This window comes from Pelophylax lessonae (genome assembly GCF_965119305.1).
Source record: "Pelophylax lessonae genome assembly, chromosome: 10".
Classification (NCBI taxonomy): Eukaryota; Metazoa; Chordata; class Amphibia; order Anura; family Ranidae; genus Pelophylax; species Pelophylax lessonae.
Genome location: NC_138777.1, coordinates 162690269 through 162713137, shown reverse-complemented (window position 1 = coordinate 162713137; position 22869 = coordinate 162690269). Strand labels below are relative to the sequence as shown.

General features: G+C 43.3%; 1 protein-coding gene across 1 annotated transcript in view; it reads right to left on the bottom strand.

The window, feature by feature from the left end:
* MUS81 (MUS81 structure-specific endonuclease subunit) overlaps positions 1–22869 on the bottom strand; it is a 235989-nt gene that overhangs the window by 91348 nt on the left and 121772 nt on the right. Inside the window, exon 6 of the mRNA XM_082269643.1 lies at positions 5392–5480. Within this exon, the coding sequence (XP_082125769.1) occupies positions 5392–5480 (89 nt within the window). The remainder of the gene's footprint in view (positions 1–5391; positions 5481–22869) is intronic.

Genomic DNA, 22869 nt, shown 5'->3' with positions numbered 1-22869 from the left:
ACAGCATTAGGAGAACTGAGTATAGTAAGAAAGCAGATAATAGATCTAATGCAGTATAGAGCTAAAGCCGCCACACAAATATCAAGGAAAGTCGCTTATGAGTCAGGGAAAAAATGCGGAAAGACCCTAGCAAGATCTATCCAGAGCCAAAAAACAAGATCATATATTCCACAGATTGTATCGCTAGAAGGTATTAAGAAAGTAATACCAGAACAAATAACAGAAGAGTTCAGGAACTTCTACTCATCGCTTTATAATCTACCGGAAGTAGGAAAAACACAGAAGGAAAGGGAAGAGTATCTAGCTAAATCGGGAATACCAAAACTCACTGAGGAAGAGAGAGAGGATCTGGAAAGACATATCTCACAGGAGGAAATAGAACAGACATTAAAAAATATGAAAAAAGGTAAGGCACCAGGCCCAGACAGACTGACACCACAGTACTTTCATGTATTGGCCCCCATTTTGGGACCATACATGGAAAGACTGTTCAACAAAAGGGGACCAGAGGGGACACTGTCTAGAGACACACTAACGGCTTATTTAACATTAATACTAAAAGAGGGTAAAGACCCAGCGAGCTGTGGAAGTTATAGGCCCATATCGCTCTTGAATACAGATTTAAAAATTTATACAAAAATTTTAGCGGCAAGAATGGCAAAGGCACTTTCTAAAATAATACATTTCGATCAGGTGGGTTTTATGCCTGCGAGAGAAGCCAAAGATAGTACCACGAGGGTTCTAAATTTGATTCATATAGTCACCAAAGCAGAAACACCGAGCGTCATACTGAGCACCGACGCAGAAAAGGCCTTTGACAGAGTCGAGTGGGCCTTTATGCAGTCGGTGCTCAAGTATATAGGAGTAGGAGAAATGATGCGGGAAAGAATATCCAGGGTATACTCTAATCCAACAGCAAGGGTAAAGGTGAATGGGGTATTATCGGAACCCTTAAGCATAAAAAATGGTACAAGACAGGGGTGCCCATTGTCCCCCCTGCTCTTTGCACTTACACTAGAACCCTTTCTGAACAAAATCCGACTTAACCCGGATATAAAAGGCGTCACGGTGGGGAAAGAACAATACAAAATCGCAGCGTATGCGGACGATCTACTGTTTACATTGACAGAACCAGAAATCTCGATCCCGGTACTATTGGAGGAATTCAAACAGTATGGAGAATTATCTAATTTCAAAATTAATTACGGGAAATCTGAAGCGCTGGGAGTAGGAGTAGCAGAGGTAAACAAGGCCAGACTAAAGAGTAATTTTGGATTTGCATGGGTAGAGAAAGCCGTGAAGTATTTAGGGACTTATATAACCGCAAACCTGGCCCAAATATATGAGTTAAATTTAATTCCCTTGATTGAAGAGACAAAGAAAACGCTGGAGCAATGGAGAGGAGGTCTCCAGTCATGGTTCGGCAGAGGAAATTTAATAAAAATGAATATTCTACCAAAATATTTATATATGAGAGCACTCCCAATCAAAATACCGAATAGTTTTTTAAAAATCATAAACGGATATTTGGTAGATATATATGGGCTGGTAAAAAGCCACGGATAGCTCGTAATAGTCTGTCACTACCGAAAGACATGGGTGGATTAGCAGTACCTGATCTTCGTAGGTACTATCAGGCTATTCATTTGAATCGAATTTTAGATTGGTGGCATCAGGGAGAAACGAAAAGATGGGTCCAAATAGAGCAAGCACAGACCACAGTATCACTGAAGAGAGCGATTTGGTGCTATAGGACGGTCCCTAAAACTTTGAGGATACACCCTTTAATGGGAAATACATTAAGGATAGGTTACCAGCAGTCCCTGAGACAAAATCTAACTACAGCAGATTCCCCGTTATACCCTATTTTAGGTAATCCCGAGTTCATACCTGGCCTAGATAGACAACACTTCAAAAAACTAAGGGAAACAGGGCAAGAAGGCATTAAATCTTTTGCGAATCAACAGATGTGGCCCACAATTGCTAGGTTAACAGAAGAGGAGGGACCGTATGGCCTATGTCTGTGGGAAGCACTTCAACTACGGCATTTTCTGGAGTCGTTACCCGACCCTGGAAAATTTAAGAAGCCTTTGACACACTTTGAAAAATTATGTGAGAAAACAGGGGGTGTAGAACGACCACTATCTAGTTTATATAAAATATTGATCACACCATTGAGCCAGCCAAGATTAAAATGGCTGGAAAGATGGAAACAAGAACTAAATATGGACATAACGGAAGCACAGAAACAGAGGATATTTAGGGCAATATTTAGACCAACAAAATGTACCAAAAATCAAGAAATAAATTATAAGATCCTAACTAGGTGGTACAATACACCAGATAAGTTACATAGGTGGTATACGCAAGAATCAGATAGATGCTGGAGATGCGAAGAAGGAGAAGGCACATTATTCCACATTTTTTGGACTTGCCCGGAAATAAAAAAATTCTGGTCAGAGATCGGAAATATAGTTAAAAAAGTAACAGACTATAAAATTGAGGGAGATGCGGCTTTCTCTCTATTACAGATATCAGAGCTGTCAGTAAGGAAATATGAAAAATCAGTACTGCCTCACATGTTGAATGCTGCAAGAGCATGTATACCCCAACACTGGAGAAAGAGACAAGCTCCTTTGGTGCGGGAATGGGCAAGGAAACTAGAACACATTAATAAAATGGAAGATTTAGTGCTTTCTTCACAACATAAACAGGAACAATATAAATTGATATGGAGAAAATGGAATCTATTTGCAGCCTCGGATGAGGGGAGGCAATTGTTAAGCCCATCATCTCAGAATACTGAAGTTCTGGGAGATGGGAATCTCTAATTAGCTTGAGGAGAGTGGAGAGGGGAGGGGGGGAGGAGGAGGGGGGACCCCTTTTTTTTTTTTTATTATTATTATTTTTGTTTGTTTTGTTGGGATGTGAGATGTGGGGGTGTGTGTAGGGAAGTGAATGAGTAGGGGGTACGAATGGTGGGAGGGAAGGTTGAGGAGATAAAGGGAAGAGGGAAGGGAATGAACGGCTAGAAAGATGAGGGGGAAATAAAGATAAATTTAATAGCTGAGGGTCAATTGATTTAGAGTTCAGTGAAGGAAAGAGAGGCAAGGACTGTATGAGTAGGAATAGAGAAGGAGACTTGCTATCTTGACAATACCTTGCACCGGTTAAATATCTCTTAAAGGACTGAATATGAGTTGAGAGAGGATCGTAACAGACCTCAGAGAGAAGAAAAAGTTGAAGTAGACAATGACTCTGTATTTTGTTAACCTTATCTTGTGTAAGATATTATGTTTTGTAATAACTTTCCTTGAAATCAAAATAAAATGATAAATACAAAAAAGAAGGTGGCAGCCTAACCCTGTTGTAAGGACTCTGAAACACTCTGTGTTACGTGATGTACAAGAAAAAAACCCTTTGCTGCCAAGATATGTTTAATCCCATAGCGTCCTTCATGCTGCATGTTATCTATGGGTCCCTGCTGCTAAAGTAAACAAAGGGGCATGCCCTTATTTGGTCAAATATATCACCAGTTTACCCTGGCCCCTTTGTGTACTTTAGCAGTGGGGACCCGGAGATGTCATGCAAATAATCCCAGTCGCTTAAGTAAAAAAAACGGCGGGGCATAGACATGTCCATATTAGGTCAATGACATTCCTTGCTGACCCTTCCCCTTTGTTTACTTTAGCGATGGCGACCTGGAGAGATCATTAGCGCGTTTTGACGTTGTCTGTTTTATTTTCTCTTTTGGTGGGTCAGTAGCCATCGTCATTGTGACTGATGTTGGCCTGCATAGGTGGATGACGTTATTGAAGATGGATGTGCATTGTGGTTGTTGGAATGTAAACATTTTTCATATCAGCCATTACTGAACAGCTACTCTGTCTGGTTATCAGTAAACCATGACTGCAGAGTTCCATTTTAAAAACCAATGGAACAGGATTACACAACAGGGTGTTTATAACAGGAGGTTTCAATTAAGGATTAATCTCCTTGCTTGCATAGCCTCCTGCGTCGGTGTAAGACAAGGACTTGTCAAACGTTTAGGTGTTTATTTGTAAGGTACATTCTCTTTTTTTGTGAATGAGTAGGGATATTGTGTACTCTTAAATAATTCACATGGGGTGAATGGGACATCATTTACATGGGACCCCACAACTACCATGCCAGGGTTGTGGGAAAAACGCCCTTTCCCTCATCAACATGGGGGCAAAGTGATTTGCCAGGTGATCTCCATAGGCAAGTTACCCCCCCCCCCCCATGTTAAAAATATGTGGCCTGGTATGCTTTGGGAGCAAGGATGCTCAAACCCTCCCTTTTTCCTGGTCCCCCAGGCTGCATGTTTGGACAAAGCTCTAAAGGGGGGTCGGCCACTGCATAGAAAGCAATCAGCTTTCATGTCATGTTTTACGTCATCTCATGTTTTACATCAAAGCGTAATTGAACAAGCTGATGTGAAATGTTGATCAGCTACCATGCACAGCTTACAAGATTTTGCACTCTCCACTTTTAGTAAATCAACCCAAAATGGTCTGGTATAGAATTTGGGGGAAAACCCATGCTGCATTTTTTTTTTCATGGGGTCCTGTTTAAAACCCATACAAGACCTTAAAGACCCAATAAACACCTCACGCTGTTTTTTTACACCGATATTCCTGTTTGTTTACATTCACCTGTCAGTTGGGTATCCCTGGCTGACAGCTCAATGTGCCACGTAGGGAGGGGTTTTTGGCTTTAAGATGCCTGTGAGTGCCGGCTCCCTAACAACCAGGAGGAAGCTGTCCAGGTTTAACAGTAGCAGTAATAACACTGCTACTAAATGTTTTGTTTCACTCTGCAGGCTGGAGATTTATTTGGCTGAACACCCATTCATTCGGCCATTCACACAAGATTCTCCATAGGCTGCACACAGTGCAGAAGTCGCATGCATATTATATTCCCTACTAGTCAAATGTTCTTAGCCTATTAACTTTCATGGTCAAATGTTTTTAAGGTATTTTTCTCTTAGCATTGAATGTTTGCGGTTGTTACATTTGTCCAGTGAAAGGCACCAAATAAAATGTGTATTACCCACATTTAACTAAAATTAGGAGAATTATTCATTACGCATGCACAAATGTTGAGACATTCCTAAAGTGATTTTTTAATAAATTAGCCCCTAAGTGTCTGTGCGGATATAAAATATATTTACTTGCAAATGTTACCTCAGGTCTGTGCAGTTAAAGTACAATGCAAAAGAAAAGCTGTGGAAAGTTTTGTAAAAAACATTTTCTGCTAAGCTCTTTAATATTAAGTCACAGGTCACTACACTAAACTTCTCCCAGATATACAGCAATGGTATATTCAATGCCATCTTGTGAATTCAGATAAAAAGCCTCATTGTGTTACCTGGCTGGGCTATGAGTTTTGATGACCAACTCCTTCTGAATTAATGTACTAACAGAAGACCAGGCAGTGTATTTACTGTTGGGGTCAACCTGAAAAAGAGCAAGCATCAAAAGTTAATAAAATAGCTTTCCAACATGTTTTTCATAAATTGGCCACAGCACTCCTGAGTTTACCAATGACGAAAAAAGGTACTTGTGATTTGTGCAAATATATCAAAAAATATTGTGTAATTAAATCAAAAAACATTGTGTAAAATAAAGGCCATTAAAAACAAATCTGTATTGTGTGTTCACTTATATAATACCCCAACTCTAACCAAAAATAAAACTAAATATAAACACAATCAAAATTACATAAATCACCATACAAATAGATAAATTGTCTCCAACTATGTGAAATCAAATTAACAATCACCAAGTTGTTCAAATCACTTGACGCTTTTTTTTTTTTTTTTTGTATATCAGTCCCTGGATCAGTTCATCACAAATTGCCAGTGAATAAAATGCCATAAATCAAAGCTGTGCTCTTGATACTTATGCTTACCCACCACCCCACTTAGGAATGCATTTACCAGAACATATGTGACCTCTCAGAGAAGGGCAATCAGCGCTTTTAAGAAATATCACTTTCATTCTGCTGTAGTTCCTCGAAATCGAATATCGAGACCCACACTCCTCTTCTGGTCTTCTCTGCACCTTTTTACCTTTCATATTAGAAAAACTGGCCAACAGGGAGCTCTCATAGCGTAAAACCATTTATTAAACTTGTGTCAAACTCATACAGAAGAAAACCACTCACATAGGCTGGCACATACAAGCAAATCCTGGCGCTGAAAAACAATTGATCAGAGATCCCAAAAACTGTAATATCAAACTGTGTGGGATGGACGGATTTTAGTCAAAATGCCGGTAAGTCATATCAGGGTTGCAGCTAACCCATGCCCAGATCCAGCTGAGAAACATGTGACACAACAAATTGATGGGTATAATAGCGCTCCCAAAACTAATGACAAGTAGGCACTTGGAATCACAATTGAAAAGAGAATAGTCACAGTGAAAAATGTCACATTTATTAAAATTGGTAAAAACGGTAAAAAGCACTGTTTCAGCAGGGTGCATCCAGCAGTGAGGCAATACCTGTAGAGTGGACCCAGGGATAGGGTGGGATCGACTGTCCAAATTCCAAGCTTGTGGAGGGACAACAGGAGCACTGATGCCAAGAAGATGGAAAAGCCTGAAGACGATGGAAAAGAGGAGGGGAGAGGGGGGAGAAGCTCAACCCCCGTAGCCCAATCCAGCCGCAAGCTGTCCCACAGCACAGCGGCGTCTCCTTGCTTCAGGCGGCTGGAGCGGCGCTGATGGATGATGTCATCGGCGGATGACAGTCAACTCACAGAAGTCCGTTCAGAGCACCGTTCCCGATGGGAGTGGCAGCCTCGCCGCACCGGACACAACACACCCCACAACAGTGAAGGCTACCTAACAGTGGGGAAAGGAAAAAGCCACAAAGTGGAGGATTACATGTTTTGGGCTGTGCCCTTCATCAGATCTCCAGTGGCTATAAAAAAAGGGATTTAAATAAAGGGAAAGGGAGGGGAATGGAAAGGCGTTACCACCCACCCCGCTTTCCACACCCACCCAATCTGAGTATTCCCCATTAATCACCACCCTTTGCAACCTCCCCTGGAGCCAGTTCTCTATCCAGGTACTCACCTTATGGCCCATACCTACCTTCCTTAGTTTGAACAGTAAGCGTTTGTGGGGAACGGTGTCAAAGGCCTTTGCAAAGTCCAGGTACACCACATCCACAGGTTTACCTTTATCTAGGTGGCAGCTCACTTCATCATAGAAGGTTAATAGATTGGTTTGGCAAGAACGATTTTTCATGAATCCATGCTGATTACTACTAATAATATCATTTTCATTACTAAAGTCTTGTATGTGGTCCCTTAACATCCCTTCCAAAATCTTGCAGACTACTGATGTTAGGCTGACCGGTCTATAGTTACCCGGGATATATCTCGGCCCCTTTTTAAATATTGGTACCACATTGGATTTTTTCCAATCAGCTGGCACCATACCAGTCTGTAAGCTATCCTTAAAGATCAAGAATAATGGTCTGGCAATCACCTGGCTGAGCTCTTTAAGAACCCTCGGGTGCAAGCCATCCGGTCCCGGTGATTTATTTATTTTAAGTTTCTCTAGTTTAGTTCTAAGTCTATCTTCTGTTAGCCATGGCGGTACTTCCTGAGGTGTGTTATTTAGCTTGGCCTTACAAGCTGGGTTAGTGTAGCCCCCCAATTCTTTTGTGAAGACTGAAGAGAAGAAATGATTTAACACTACCGCCTTTTCCCTGTCCTCTGTGGCCAAAACTCTCTTATCGTCTTTTATGGGGCCAATGTGTTCTGGCCTTGCTTTCTTACTGTTTATATACTTAAAGAATTTCTTGGGGTTCTTTTTAATCTCTTCCGCTATATGTCTCTCGTGTTCAATTTTAGTCACCCGATTTCGTCTTTACATTTCTTATTACACTCTTTGTAATGCTTGAATGCTGCCAATGACCCCTCAGCCTTGTATTTTTTGAAGTCCTTTCCTTTAGCATAAACCTTCTTAGCGGTATTCCCGAGCGTGGCTCGGGGTTAAATTTCAGAGCCAAAAGCGGTAACCCCGAGCCACACTCGGGGTACCGTCAGAAGCATCGCTGGATCCTGAAAGCGGGGTTACTTACCTTGTCACCGGGATCCAGCGATGTATCCCGGCGGTGTCTAGCGGCGGATCTTCCTCCTGATCCTCTCCGTGCCCCGGCTTCCGTCTCCTGCGACGTGACGTTCGCAGGGGGGTGGAACCGGCGGCAAATTCAAATGTAAAACACACCAAACACACTGATGCAATGCAAAATAAAAAATCACATTAGTTTGCCCCTCAGTGCCCTTTCCTGCAGTTTTACTGTACTTTTTATGTATATATATATATATATATATATATATATATATATATATATATATATATGTATACATATATACACACACACATACATATATATATACATATATACACACACACACAAATATATATATATAATATATGTATACATACTTTAACTTTTTTATATTATAATTTATGATTTTGTGTTTCAAACTTTATCATACCCGAGATGTTATAAAGAAGAACGCGCAGTAAAAAAAAATCATATGTAAATAGTTGGTTTGGGCTGCTCATTCTTAAGAATTACATGCAAAATAATGGTACCGCTTTCAGCACCTAAAATCCAAAAGAATCATACCGCCAGGGAGGTTAATATGCATTTTTATGTTGGAGTTTAGCCACCCAGGGTTTAGTTTTGCTCTTTTAAATGCATTTCCCTTTGGAATGCACTGGTCAATCCCTTTGTTAAGTATGCTTTTGAAGCACTCCCATTTCTCCTCCGTGTTCTTTGTTCCCAGGGTTCTATCCCATTTGATATTTTCTAGCAGATAGCGCAGTTTTGGGAAATTGGCTCTTTTGCCCTTGTGTTTCCTATTACTATAATTAATACCGAGACTAATTGACCTATGGTCACTGTTTCCTAAGTTGCCCTGTATTTCTATATCCGTGAGCAGGTCTGTATTGTTGGTAATCAGTAGGTCAAGTACCGCATTGTTTCTTGTCGGTGCATTCACCATCTGACCAATGAAATTGTCCTGCAAAACATTAAGGAACTGCCGAGCCTTGGTTGAATGCGCGGTTCCTTCTGCCCAGTCTATAATTAAAGTTCCCCATTATAATGACATTTCCCATCCTTGCTGCCAATCCTATCTGTAAAAGGAGGTCCGCCTCCCCCTCCTCCCTCTGGTTGGGGGGCCTATAGCATACGCCCAATATTACCTTCCCCTCAGTGCCTTCCCTTTGAAGTTCTACCCATAGGGATTCTGGCTCATCCATAGCTCCATTATGAATATCATCCCTCATATTTACCTGTACACTGTTCTTAATATACAGACATACCCCTCCCCCTTTTTTACCTTCTCTATCTCTGTGATAAAGGGAATACCCCTGAATGGTCGCCATCCAGTCATGAGAGCTGTCAAACCAAGTCTCTGTTATCCCCACAAAATCTAAGTCCTCCTCAAACATCAGCAGCTCCAGCTCTCCCATCTTGTTTGCCAGCCTTCTGGCATTGGTATACAAGCCTCGTAATTTTGACCGGTTACATATATCCTCATTTGATGTTTTTAGGCTGCTCTCTTGCAGACTGTTCGGCGCTCACGGTCTTTGTGGCAGACTGCACTGTCTGTCCTTCTAATAATTGAGTCCCCTACCAGCAGCACCTGTCTTTCCTTTCCCTTTCTCCCGACCTCACTGGAGGAGTTCTTCTCCCGGCAGCTAGGGGCGTCGCTCTGCTCCAGCAATGCTGGTCCCTGACTGGTTTCCCCAACATCACGCAACGGGGCTTATTTATTGGGGTGCTCCAGCCCAGGACTGGCCTCCTTGCCTTGTCCCCTTCTACCCCTCCTAACTGTCACTCCTCTACTCTGCTCTGATGCCTGCACCTCCAATACTCCGCCCACCTCTGTGCAGGCCCCTGCCTGTGCCTGACTGGTACGATCCCAGCTCTCCTTCGGTATGGACTTTTGGCTCAGTGTTGCCAGCTGCCTCCCTAGATTCAGGACCTGAGCTTCCAGGGAAGCAACGTGTTTACATTTTGCGCATTTGTATTCGCCCTCGATCGCATGATCGAGGAACGCATACATACCACAAGATGTACACTGAGTCGCATCTCCACACCCGCCGGGCATTGTACCTACTAATCTAATCTAATGGGGATTTAGTAATTAAAGTCTGTCCTGTGTGGCTGTTTCCTGGCTTCCTAACTCTACCTTCTCACCCTCTGGTACTCCGCTACACTCAGTTGAAACTCAGTCGCACAACACTCACAATCACACAGCCTGGTCAGTCGCGCAACACTCTCAGTCGCACAGCCCGGTCAGACGCACAACACTCTCAGTCGCACAGCCCTCTTAGTCGCACAACACTCTCAGTCGCACAGCCCGGTCAGAAGCACAACACTCTCAGTCGCACAACACTCTCAGTCGCAAAGCCCGGTCAGACGCACAACACTCTCATTTGCACAGCCCGGTCAGACGCACAGCCCGGTCAGTCGCACAGCCCGATCAGCCCCGTCGTAGAGCACAGTCGCACAGCCCGGTCAGTCGCAGAGTCCGGTCAGTCGCAGAGCAGTCAGTCACCTACAGTCCCTAGCTATCCCCCCACCAGCTGCCAAACAGCTGATCGGTCACCTACTCACGTGCTGCTGCTCCGGGTCACCAGCTCACTCCCAGACCTTCAGCCCCGCTGGCCATCCTCTGCCGCTGCCGCCGTTCGGTGGTCCCAAGTATCAAGGTACCGTCAGATCTACTGCTTGTCTGCCCTGGTCTGTCCTTGTCTGATGGAAGATCCTGCAGCCTCCCCCTGTCAGTCTCTCTACACACTGTCTGTGTGATCCCCCTCCCCCTCAATCAGCCAAACAGCTGATTCAGCACACTCACGTTTCTGCTGTCTCCTGTCCTGTCAGTCAGTCCCTGCACACCTGTCCCCTCCGCCTGTTGTCTGTCACGTTGCGTTGGCAGTCCCCCTTCAGTCACTGGCTTCTGTCCGAGTCTCCTTCAGCTGTTCCCCCCACAGCACAGCAAGCAATCACAGCTCCCCTCCTCTCCACGTGGTGCTCTCCTCTGCCTCTGCCTCTCCTCTCCACGTGGTGCTCTCCTCTGCCTCTAGTGGCCACCAGCAGAAGTGCACACACCAAATCTTGCACTGAAGATAGTTCTTAATGACATTAGCGTCATGTTTGGGGCTGTTGTTCTGCTCAGAATACATTTGATGCCAATCACGTCATCCCAATTGTATGTCATAATGGATAAGTATCTGTCTTTTTTTCGCAGCATTGAGGACACCATTGATCCCGACTAAATCTCCAACTTTATTTGCAGAAATGCAGCCCCAAACTTGCAAGGAACCCCCACTATGCTTCACTGTTGCCTGCTTGCAGACCCTCATTATTGTACCGCTCTCCACCCCATTGCAAACAAACTGCCTTTTGCTACAGCCAAATATTGCAAATTTTGATTCATCAGCCCAGAGCACCTGCTGGCATTTTTCTGCACTCCAGTTCCTATGTTTTTGTGCATAGTTAAGTCGCTTAGCCTTGTTTTCATATCCTATGCATGAAAACATAAGAATTGGAGAGCAGAAAAATGGCAGCAGGATTTCAGGCAGTCTACATCCACAGAAGATCTCCAAGCAGTCTACTTCCACAAAAGATCTCCAATACATTTGGAACAACCTACCTGCCGAGTTCCCTCAAAAACTGTGTTCAAGTGTACCTACAACAATTGATGCGGTTTTTGAAAGCAAAGGGTGGTCACACCAAATATTGATTGATTTGGATTTCTCCTCTGTTCATTTACTTTGCATTTAGTTAAATTTATAAAAATAAACTATTAACACTTCTATTTCTGAAAGCTGTCTGCATTTTTTTACACCTGCCTAAAACTTTTCCACAGTACCGTATGAATACATCAATTATATAAATTGATTTATGCACCTTAAAAGGATAAGTTCACCTTTGAGAACATGTTACACATTCTACCCATTTTTAGTGTGGAACATGTAACATGTTCCCAATGCTGCTGCCACTGTCAGATCCCCGCACTCCCAGTGACAACATTTTAGGGAGAAGTTCCCCGTACTAGCCGCCACTTTTTGAAATCAGCACGGCCATGTGAGGCTCCACCCACATGGCCACATCATTCATTCACAGAGCTCTGTGTGTGAATGAACTTCAATTACTGAAATCCTTTGCGGCTGTTGGCTTGTAGTTCTCGATGAACTACTACGGTGCTGTGGAGCACCATGGTAGTTCATTGATTCTTCCTGTTGGATTGTATCTGCTTGCCTTTATGGAATGTACGGGCACACAGATACACTGACAGATTTGCAGGAGACCTGCTGATCATTGGTGCAATGCTTTACAGGCTTAAAAAAAATAAAATAAAATAATGCCTGCAAAAATGTTTTTCTAAAAAGTGAACATATCCTATAAAGTGGTTGTAAAGGCTCAAGGTTTTTTACCTTCATGCATTCTATGCATGAAGGTAAAAAGACCTCTTTGCAGAAGCCCTCCTAATACTTACCTAAGTTCGATCTTCCTCCAGCGATGTGCACGAGAGACTCGACTCTTCGGGGACTCTCCCTCCTCACTGGCTGAGACAGCAGTGGCCATTGGCTCCTGATGCTGTCAATCACAGCCAGTGAGCCAATAAGCAGAGGGGGGGCATGGCCAAGCCACTAAGGCAACAAAGGAGTGGCTCAAGAAGAAGCACATAAAAGGTCATGGAGTGGTCTAGCCAGTCTCCAGACCTTAATTCTATAGAAAAGTTATGGAAGGAACTGAAACTTCGAGTTGCCAAGAGACAGCCAAGAAATCTTAAGGACTTAAAGAAGATCTGTAGAGAAGAGTGGACCAAAATCCCTCCTGAGATGTGTGCAAACCCGGTAACAGGAAGCATCTTACCTCTGTGCTTGCCAACAAGGGTTTCTCTATCAACTACTAAGTCATGTTTTGCTTAGGGATGAAATACCGTATTTTTCGCTCCATAAGACGCACCTGACCATAAGACGCACCTAGGTTTTAGAGGAGGAAAACAAGAAAAAAAATATTCTGAGCCAAATGGTGTACTAAAATATTTATTAAAATATAACAGAATAATATTTCAACCATGTAAAGTGAACAGCAGTCAACCATGGCAGTAAGAACCATCATCACTGTCATTAACAAATGAGGAGAGACTTTAAGGTTCGATTACTCTTCTAGTTTTCTGGGAATCCCAATAACTCATCATTGCTAGTATCAGAATTTACTAGGCTCAGTTTCTCACAATCACTGACATCACTTTCTTCGCTATCTTCACATACAATACTATCTTCAGTTCCATCTAAGGCATTGCTAATGCCACATTTTTTGAATGACTGTACAATGATTTTCTCTTTCACTGAGTGCCATGATGTTTTCACCCATTAACAAAAACTTGAGTGATAGTGGGCCTCTTCATTCGTCCAGTAGGTGTCATATCATGATTACCAGCAGCCATCTATTTGTTCCACTCTTCTCGCATAAAGACTTTAAATGGTTTGTTGATGGAAACGTCGAGAGATTGCAACTGGCTGGTAAGACCCCCAGGAATTACAGCTAGATGAGTCTTCACTTCTTTAAAGCACTTTTTTTTGTAGGTTTGCTAATATGTGCTCTAAACTGGTCAAGCACTAATAAGGCAGGTTTTTTCAGAAGCCTTCCAGGACGTTTGGACCACACTTTTTCAACTGATATTCTCATTCCATTTTCGTCCATCCATCCTTTCTCATGAACATGTACAGCAACTGCTTGTGGAATCACTTCTTTTGGAATGGTTTCCCTTTTGAAAATAATGTGGGTGGCAATTTGGTGCCGTCTGCACAGCAGGACAACACAACCGTGTAATGGGTTTTCTCTGAGGTTTTCACGGTTATGGTTTTGGCACCTTTCAGATCAACAGTCCTATTAGATGGTACATTAAAGGACTTCATCCATATTCCCAATCCGGCCAATTTCAAAACCATTTTCCTTCCTAGTATCAATTACAAATTTATGAAAAGACAGAATCGTAGATTCATATTCTTTTGCCATTTTTTGCGTAATTTTAGTTTTGGTACATCACGACGGTGATCCAGTAAAATCCTGAATGCCTTTCTCTACAGCAATGCGTTTGGCTTCATATATTATTATTTTTGTAGAGACTGAGAAGCCATTATTCGGGTGACCTGTGATCCATTCTTTCATGTCCACGTCTAACTGTGGCCACTTTGCAGCATGCCCACGAAAAGTGTGCTTACTTTTATCTGCTTTTTGCAGCTGATCCTCCTGTTTCCTCCACTCTCTTATCATTTTTTCAGTTGGAGATCGCCCAAATGTCTCTCCGCTGCTCTGTTTCCATGCTCTGTATATTTTACTACCTCCAGTTTAAAAGGAATTTTATATGCTAGTCTTTTCTGATTTATCATCCTTTGTACGGTATGTAGAATGCGGTGGTGGTATTTTCTGCTGGCGGCTACTGCTGGCTAGTACTGCTGGTTGGTACTGCTGGCAGGTATTGCTGGCAGGTACTGCTGCCTGGTACTGGTGTTGGGTACTGCTGTCAGATACTGCTGGCTGGTACTGCTGGCAAGTAATGCTGGTGGGTAATCCTGACTGGTACTGCTGGCGGGTACTGCTGGTGGGTAATGCTGGTCTCAGTGGTGGGTATAATGCTCAGTGTGGGTATATACACTGTATACAGTAGATTTGCTTGTAGGTCTGTGGCTGAGCCTGGGAGGAAGTATGCGGCTGCAGTATAGAGCAAAACCGCTGCTTCCTGTTTATGGCTCCTCCTGTCACAGGCTGAGTGCATCTGATATCACTCTGCCTGCGAGTCGGGCCTATACAGGAAGAAGTAGTCTGTTCTAGAAACTGACAGCTGAGCGGGGAGTCGGGACAAAGCGGGGAGACTCGGGGACACCGTGGGGAGACTCGGCGACACGGGAGATTCGGGATTTAGTCAGTATTCACTCCATAAGACGCACAGACATTTCCCCACATTTTTGGGCGGGAAAAAAGTGCGTCTAATGGAGCATAAAATACGGTACTTATTTTTCTCACTGAACCGCGACTCAATTTATAACATTTGTATTGTGTTTTTTTCTGGATTTTTGGTTGATATTCTGACTCTATTAGTTAAAATACACCTATGATAGAAAATTATAGACCCTTCAGTTCTTTGTAAGTGAGTAAAATTACAAAATATGCAGGGGATCAAATAATTATTTTCCTCACTGTATTTGTATGAATTATATAATGTTATATATTTAGGATGCATATTTATTTATACTTATACAGAATGATGGTGGAGATTGCGAACAATATTGCAGGGTACATGGTAAATATGATATATGGAGATATGATAATAGGATGCTGGTTTAAAGATTCACCTATATACACTTACATCCATATAAGTCAGTGTAATGGTATAATGGTATTAGTTTTAAGATCAATGCTTTTTTTTTTCTATTATAAAATTCTTTTTACGTTGTTTTATAAAAAAAAAAAAAATGACACATTAGACAAACAACAATAAAATAACACATTAGACATCCAATCTGCCTCTAGCTGGGATGTCTAACTATACAAAAAACAACTCACTAACCAGACCCCTCCCCCATGAACTATCAGCTGATGACCATTTATCTAGGCAAGTGAATAGAACATAATGTTCCAGGATCTGGATGCACCTTGTTTAAAAGACGGACCATATCAATGTGAAGTCCTTTCCCTAGATGTCAGCTTTAGGTTAGTTGAATATGCCCTCTATAATAGAGTCCACAGTACGTAATAATAGTGTGATCTATCATATCCTCTAACCATGGGGACTAGCCTACCGTAACCGAAGAGTTAGTCCATGCCTGCCAAACTTTATCAATTTTTTTAGTACACCCTCTCGGTACATATGTTGCCCTGTAAAAAGGCAACATTGAGTTCACCAGGCCCTTCCAAAAGGACAAAGAGGGGGAACGTTTTTTTTCCAATGCAGCAGTATAGCTTTCTGTGCGTAGAAGAGGAGAATATTTAGTAGTGTTCTATGTGCCACAGAAGGCACTACCTCCTCTACCAGACCCAGGAGACATATCCTAGCTGTCACTGGAACCGGGACTATCAGTACCTTCTAGATGCAGGAGGTCATCTCGGTCCAGAACGCCTGGATCTGTGGGCAGCCTCAGAAATCATGGGCAACATCTGCTGGGGAGAACAAGCAGCGCCAGCACGTGGCAGTGGAGTTAGGATAGATCCTGGCCAACCTGGCTGGAGTATAATAAATTCTGTGAATACATTTAAATTGTATTAGTCTATCTCGGGCTGCTACCAGGTGTTTGAAGGGTTTTTCCCACATGTCCCCCCAATCCTCCCCCTGGAGATCCAGCACCTACGCTGCCCACCTTTCTTTACATTTGGAAATATTGGGTGGTGTTTTTTTAAACAGCTTCTTATACACAACTGATAGGGTTTTGATCAGGTCTTCTGTTTTCAGCAAGCTCTCGAAGTCTGAGGTCAAAGGCTCCACCCGAGTCTCCCTGAACTGGCATTGGAAGGCATGGCGTAACTGGAGATATCTAAAGAGATAGGAGTTGGGTAGCTCATGCCTGGTTTTTTGCTGGTCAAATGTCCGGAGGTCTCCTCCACAAGTTATGTCCCCAAGGGTCTTGATTCTCCTTGTTGCCCACACCAATGGTAAAAATGAGAGTCTGGGATTCATCCAGATGGGAGTTGAAGGTGAAACGCCCAAATAGCTCGGGCATGCTAGTTTGGCTGCCTGTGTCCATGCTCTAATGGTGGCCTTCATCGTCTGACTTAGTGGAAGCTGTGACCTCGTCCCCCTGTACAGTGCTAATCTCCGGCTCTCATAGGAGCCAAGATGCGTTGCTTCAAGTACTGGAGCCGAGTCGCCGTCATCCAACACTAGCCAACATCTAGTGAAAACCATCTAGCCTGCCAGGTAGTATTTTTGCCAATCTGGGAGTGCCAGGCCTCCCCGTCCCCAGGGCTCTTGTAGAGCCCGCAGTCCTATTCTGGGGGAACAGGGTGACCAAAGGAAGGAGCTAATAACACTATCCAGTTTCTTAAAAAAGGCTTTGGGTATCCATGTAGGGGAGTGTCTCAGGAAACAGAGTAACTGGAAGAACTTTCATTTTTATAAGGCTAATTCGACCTATCGGGGAGAAGGGTCATTTTTTCCACGCTTGTACGTGTTGTTGGAGTTTGGTTATCAAGGGAAGAGGGTTCAGGGTAAAATAGTCCTGTATCCTAGGAGTGATCTGGACCCCCAGGTATGTCAGAATGTGTACCAAACGCAGTGGGAGACTATCATCTGCTGCAGACCTAGCATTATCGTCTAACGGTAAGATCGATGATTTTCCCCAGTTAACCTTGAGACCTGAGTGCCTGCCAAATTCACCTAAAAAGAATAGCGCTGCTCTAAGTGATGGATCGGGGTCTTTGAGGAAAAGGAGCAGGTCATTGCCATAAAGAGCAAGGCATTCTCTTATAGTGCCCACACGTATTGCTCCCACCTCCTGAGAGCTTTGCAGTGCAATCGCAATATGTTACATTGTTAGTGCGAATAGGAACAGGGATAATGGGCACCCCTGTCTAGTTCCCTGCGCTATTTCAAAAAATTGGGATGTGGACTGCCGTAGCCTAATTGCTGCCCGGGGACCAGTATAAAGTAGGCATATCCAGTTCCGGAACTTCGGTCCAAAGCCCATAAGCTGCAGGACCCTATGCATAAATCACCAGTCCACTGAATCAAAAGCTTTTTCGATATCAATGGACACTACAAACCCTTGTGCAGTTCCTCTCCCGGTATCTAAAGATAGGTAAAATGTCTCCTGATGTTGGTATCAGCCGACTTTCCTGCCATAAATCCAGTCTGGTCAGCGTCTACCAAAGAATGGATGACCCCGGCCAACCGAGTTGCCAAAATTTTGGTCAGTATTTTAAGGTCCATATTCAGCAGGGCTATGGGGCGGTATGATGAACAGGACATTGGGATCCCTCTGATTTTATCTAAGTCATGCCTAATTCTGAGGCTAGGAGGTCTATTCTGACTATAAGTGCGTTGATCGCCTCCAGGATGGGCTTTGTGATGGCCAAGGGGTCCAGTTTCATGTCCTGGGACGAGGTCAGGGGTGTCCCCAAGCACTGTACTCCCTCCGGCTGCTGTTGCTCCACCCCCGCGCCTGAACAGCTGCCTCGTGGTGAGGATGACGCTGGCACCAAGATGGCGGGGGCGGAGCCAGGACCCGGGCCTCGCGATGAGCAAGTCTGCCTCTGGTCCTGCAGCAATTTTCTTTGGGGTTTGGAGGCTGAAGAGTGCATCTCCAGGATGGCGAGACCTTCGGCAAACAGTTAGAGGTGATGGTCGGGCAAAATCCGTCACCAGGAGCCGATAAAATCAGAAGTTACACGGAGCTCCGGGGGCACGCGTCCAGCCCTGATCACATCCGGTCACGCCTCATCAATGCTTGTTTTTAGTCTATTTCAATGTAAGCCAAGTTGTTATATATGCCAATAATATGCAAGAGTAGGCGGGCAAAGAGTTAAGTGATCTGCATTTAAGAAGGAGAGACACAACCACAGAGACAAGGTTTCCTGAAAAACTCCTGACTGGACGAAACATGTAGAGGTGGGGTCCCTGTGGTGTCACTTCCCGCTCCAAGGTGGAAAGCACGCTGACTCCATAGAGAGCAGCTGGAGTGGCTGCATTCCCTCTAGAGGCAAAGCAGAAGTTACTTAGTCCTGAGTGACAGGCACCAGCCTATGTGAGTGGTTTAAAACAAGCTTAATAAATGGCTTTGAGAGCCCAGTTAGTCTGTTTTTTGAAAATGGAAGGTAAAAAGGTGCAGAGAAGACCAAAGGAGGACTGGGATTCCGATTTTAGATTTCTGGTACAGGAACTACACTTGAAGTGTTTTTTTTTGGATTGCCCTTTTCAGAGAGGTCGCATATATTCTGGTAAGTGCATAACTAAGTGGGGTTATGGAAACCTGAGCACAAGTATCAAGAGCACAGCTTTGATTTATGGCACTTTATTCACAGGGAATTTGAGGTGAACTGATCCAGAGACTGATAGATACAATTTTGAAAATAATATATAGAGTGATGTGATCAACTTGGTGATTGTTTATTTGATTTCACATAGTTGGAGGCAATTTACCTATTTATATGAATATTTATGGAATTTGCATTGTTTTATATTTATTTATTTTTGGTTAGATGTTGGGTCTAATTTAAGTGATTGGCAGTTATTTGTTTACACAATATTTATTGTTTTATGCAATATTTATTGATATATTTGCACAAACGTAGTGCATCGCATATACTTTTTTTTCATCATTTATAAACTCAGGACTGCTGTCACCAATTTTAATAAACGTTTTCGGATACCACTAAAGGGCACCATTGTGACAGTAGCTTGAGATTATAAAGTGATGTTAACCACTCCTGGCGCAGGTAGTTTTATTTATATAATATGCTTTCTAACATGGGTGAAATTAAAGAGACAGCTAACGCACCTTTAATGAAAACAAACAGCCTGATCTAAGCAATTTAAACACCACTGGAAATAAACACTGGACTGAAATAATAGAATCAACTGCGGTGATAAGAAAATTCAAAATAGCCGGACAGAAATAGTTTTTCTCAAATTTCTAACAGTAAATGTGGTTTTAATTTGGGAAAGGCCATTCACTCCGAAATGGAATGTAAAAAGCAAATGTTTTTAAAGTACTTTTGAATATCATTTGTCATGTCATTGAATGTAATAAGAATTTTCATTTGTACTTTTTGTACAAACGTTCTTTTTAATATCTACTAATGTATGACCAGCTTTACCTTCATGTTATACTGCCGCCTAGAGGAGAATTGGACACTGGCAACCAAAAAGTACACTAACCGTGGATAATCCCTCCCACTACCAGAAATGCCTCAGTTTTATAGAAAGCAATGCTGAAAGAGTGCACATAAACAGAAAAGGGGGTGGAACCTATGTACCTCAAGAAAAGGATTTTACAGGGAGTACAAAAGTCCTATTTTTTTACTTGTCCAGGAGATTTTTACCTTCGGAACGTAAAAAAGCAGAACTGAAGAGTGGGCAACACACCAAACAAACATTAACACACCAAGGAAAACAAAAGAAAATGAAGGACTGTCTGCAACTTAAAAAGCTACCTGTAGGACCTTACACCATAAGCTGGCATTGGATCTAATCTGAACATCCCCTGGTAGAACCTAGAGAATGTAGGAACAGAAGATCAGGTAGTAGTCTGGCATATCTGGTAAAAAGTTGCTTGATGCCAAAAATGGGATTTCCATGGTAAATAGATTTCTCTGATGTTCATTGACGGACACAGCTCCTGATTCTTCTTAATCATTGGAAAGTCCCAAAGCAGTGTTAAACATGAGGGGTGGGAAAACAGCAGAAAAAAATTCCCAAGGCTAACCATAGTAAACCAGGTAACATGGAGCTCAACCATAACAACTGGAGCTCACCTGAAAAAATCAATATACCCTCAAAGAGGACCAGGTCCTCTAAACAGCAGCCTGCAAAACCTTGCGGCAAAAAGAAGCATCTGCAGATACCAACACATCCACTTTATAAAAGTGTGCATAGACGACCAGATGGCCGCCTTGCAAACCTGCATCACTGATGCCTGATGACAGAAGGCCCTAAGCGCCTGAGTGTGCCTTAACAGGGAAAGGAGGAACCTGACCCCTAATTTAATAGGCCTGAATCGCTGTCTGTCTGGTCAATCTGGAAATTATCGCAGCAGCAGAAATGGCCAACCCTTTTTGAGGTCCAACCGCAGGGCTGGGGCAAGGTCAGATGGTGCCCAGGGCAAAGATGGCAAACTGCGCCCCCCCCAGTTCAGCCGCTTGATGGTTCTTACAGACTTCTACTGGCTTGCTCGTGTGATCAGGGAGCAGGAGAAGGAATCGGCTGGCGGCGGAAGTTTACCATAGAGAATACCGAGGACCAGATGGTCCCCGGTAGTCTCTATGGCTCTGGGAGGCCCAGGCGCGACATTATGGATCGCCTATGGAGATTTTTAAGTACAGACGTTTGGCGCCATTCCACGAGTGTGCCAGTTTTAAAGCGTGACATGTCAGGTATCTATTTACTCGGTGTAACATCATATTTCACAGTATACAAAGAAATTAGGCTAACTTTAGTGTTTTGTTTTTTTTTTATTCATGAAACTGTTTTTAAAAAGAAAAAAAAATAGTTTAAAAAATTGCTGCGCAAATACTGTGTGACATAAAAAGAGTTGCAATGACCGCCATTTTATTCCCTAGGGTCACTATTAAAAAATATATATACATTATTTGTGAGTAATTTTCTAGCAAAAAATTATGATTGTTACATGTAGGAGAGGAGTGCCAAAATAGGCCTAGTATAGAAGTGGTTAACTGTCCCAGGAACCTGCCATAGTTGGTGGGGAATCTATGGCAAGTGGACCCACCGTCCAGGAAACAATATCACAGATGGTGACCAAAATACAAAAGGCTCGCTCGCGTAGTGTAAAAATCTTTAAAAAACTTTATTTAAGGTATACAATATTGCACTTACAGCAAGAACATGTAATCGCATTAGGATCAAAACAAGCTGGTTGGCTAATCGCAGCTACCTGTCCTTCCGGGATTCGAGAAGTCACAGTGCTTCTCGAAGTCCGTGCATTCTGGTAAGCGAGCACCTTATCTATGGTGGAGGTGACTGTCACAGGATCACGCAATTGAAAGTGGCAGATGGTGCAGATGTTACCAAAGAACCTTTTTTTAGCACATTGAGACTTTGTGTTTATCACTGGTGTTTGACTCAATTTGTAATATGCAGCATGAGGGGGTTAATGTATTGCCGCTGGTCAGTGATACATTAGTGACCAGTGGCAGTTAATTAACCCCTTTGTGCTGCATTAATGGCACCAGTGTCAGTGTTATTGATGTATCAGTGACCAGCGGCAATACATTAACCCCCTCATGCTGCATATTACAGAAATTAAATATAACTGGTAAATAACCTCCTCCCCTCAGCCAGAAATGGAGAGAGATGGAGGAAGGAAGGTAGAAAGAAAGAAAGTAATGGAGAGAGAGAGCGAGAGAGATGGAGAGAGATGAAGAGAGATGAAGAAGGAAAAAAATGGAGAGAGATGGAGGAAGGAAGGAAGGAAGTAAGAAAGAGAGAAAGTAAGGAATGGAGAGAGATGGAGGAAGGAAGGAAGGGTGCCCCTTACATCAGAGTACTCACTGAGAAGCAGAAGAGAGAAGGGAGGGAGTGGATGGATGGGATGGATGGATGGATCAGGCTCCATCTTTCCTCTTCTGGTTGGTGTTCAATCTTCCCGCCCACACATCATCTTCTCTGCGGCAGAAAACTGTCGGGCGGGCGGGGCAAGCACAGGAGGAGAGGGGGGGAGGAGCAGCAGAAGCAGCTATCTCTCCTGTCTGTGGGGGGGGGGGGGGGGGGGAGAGAGAGTGTCAGCGCAGCGGCTCTATCTGGCTGTGATCCGAAATGAAAGGCTGGTCTGCTCTAGGCTTGTGCTGGGTGCAGGAGGGCACTCGGCACATCGTTGCAGGAGGTACAGCTACTTGCGGCTGGATCAATCACACACAGTTGTCCAGCCACTTTTTAGAAGTACACTTCACTGAACCCCCCTCCCTCCAATAAAATTTTACCACCCGGGGCATCTGCCCCCTACCAGTTCTGTGCAACCGTGAGTACAAATAGTGAGTCTGAATTCCTAAAAGACTCCGTAGCTGCAAGGTACACCCCGATTGCCTGAACCACATCCTGGGAATGCAGAGCAATTTTCTTAAGATGTTTAG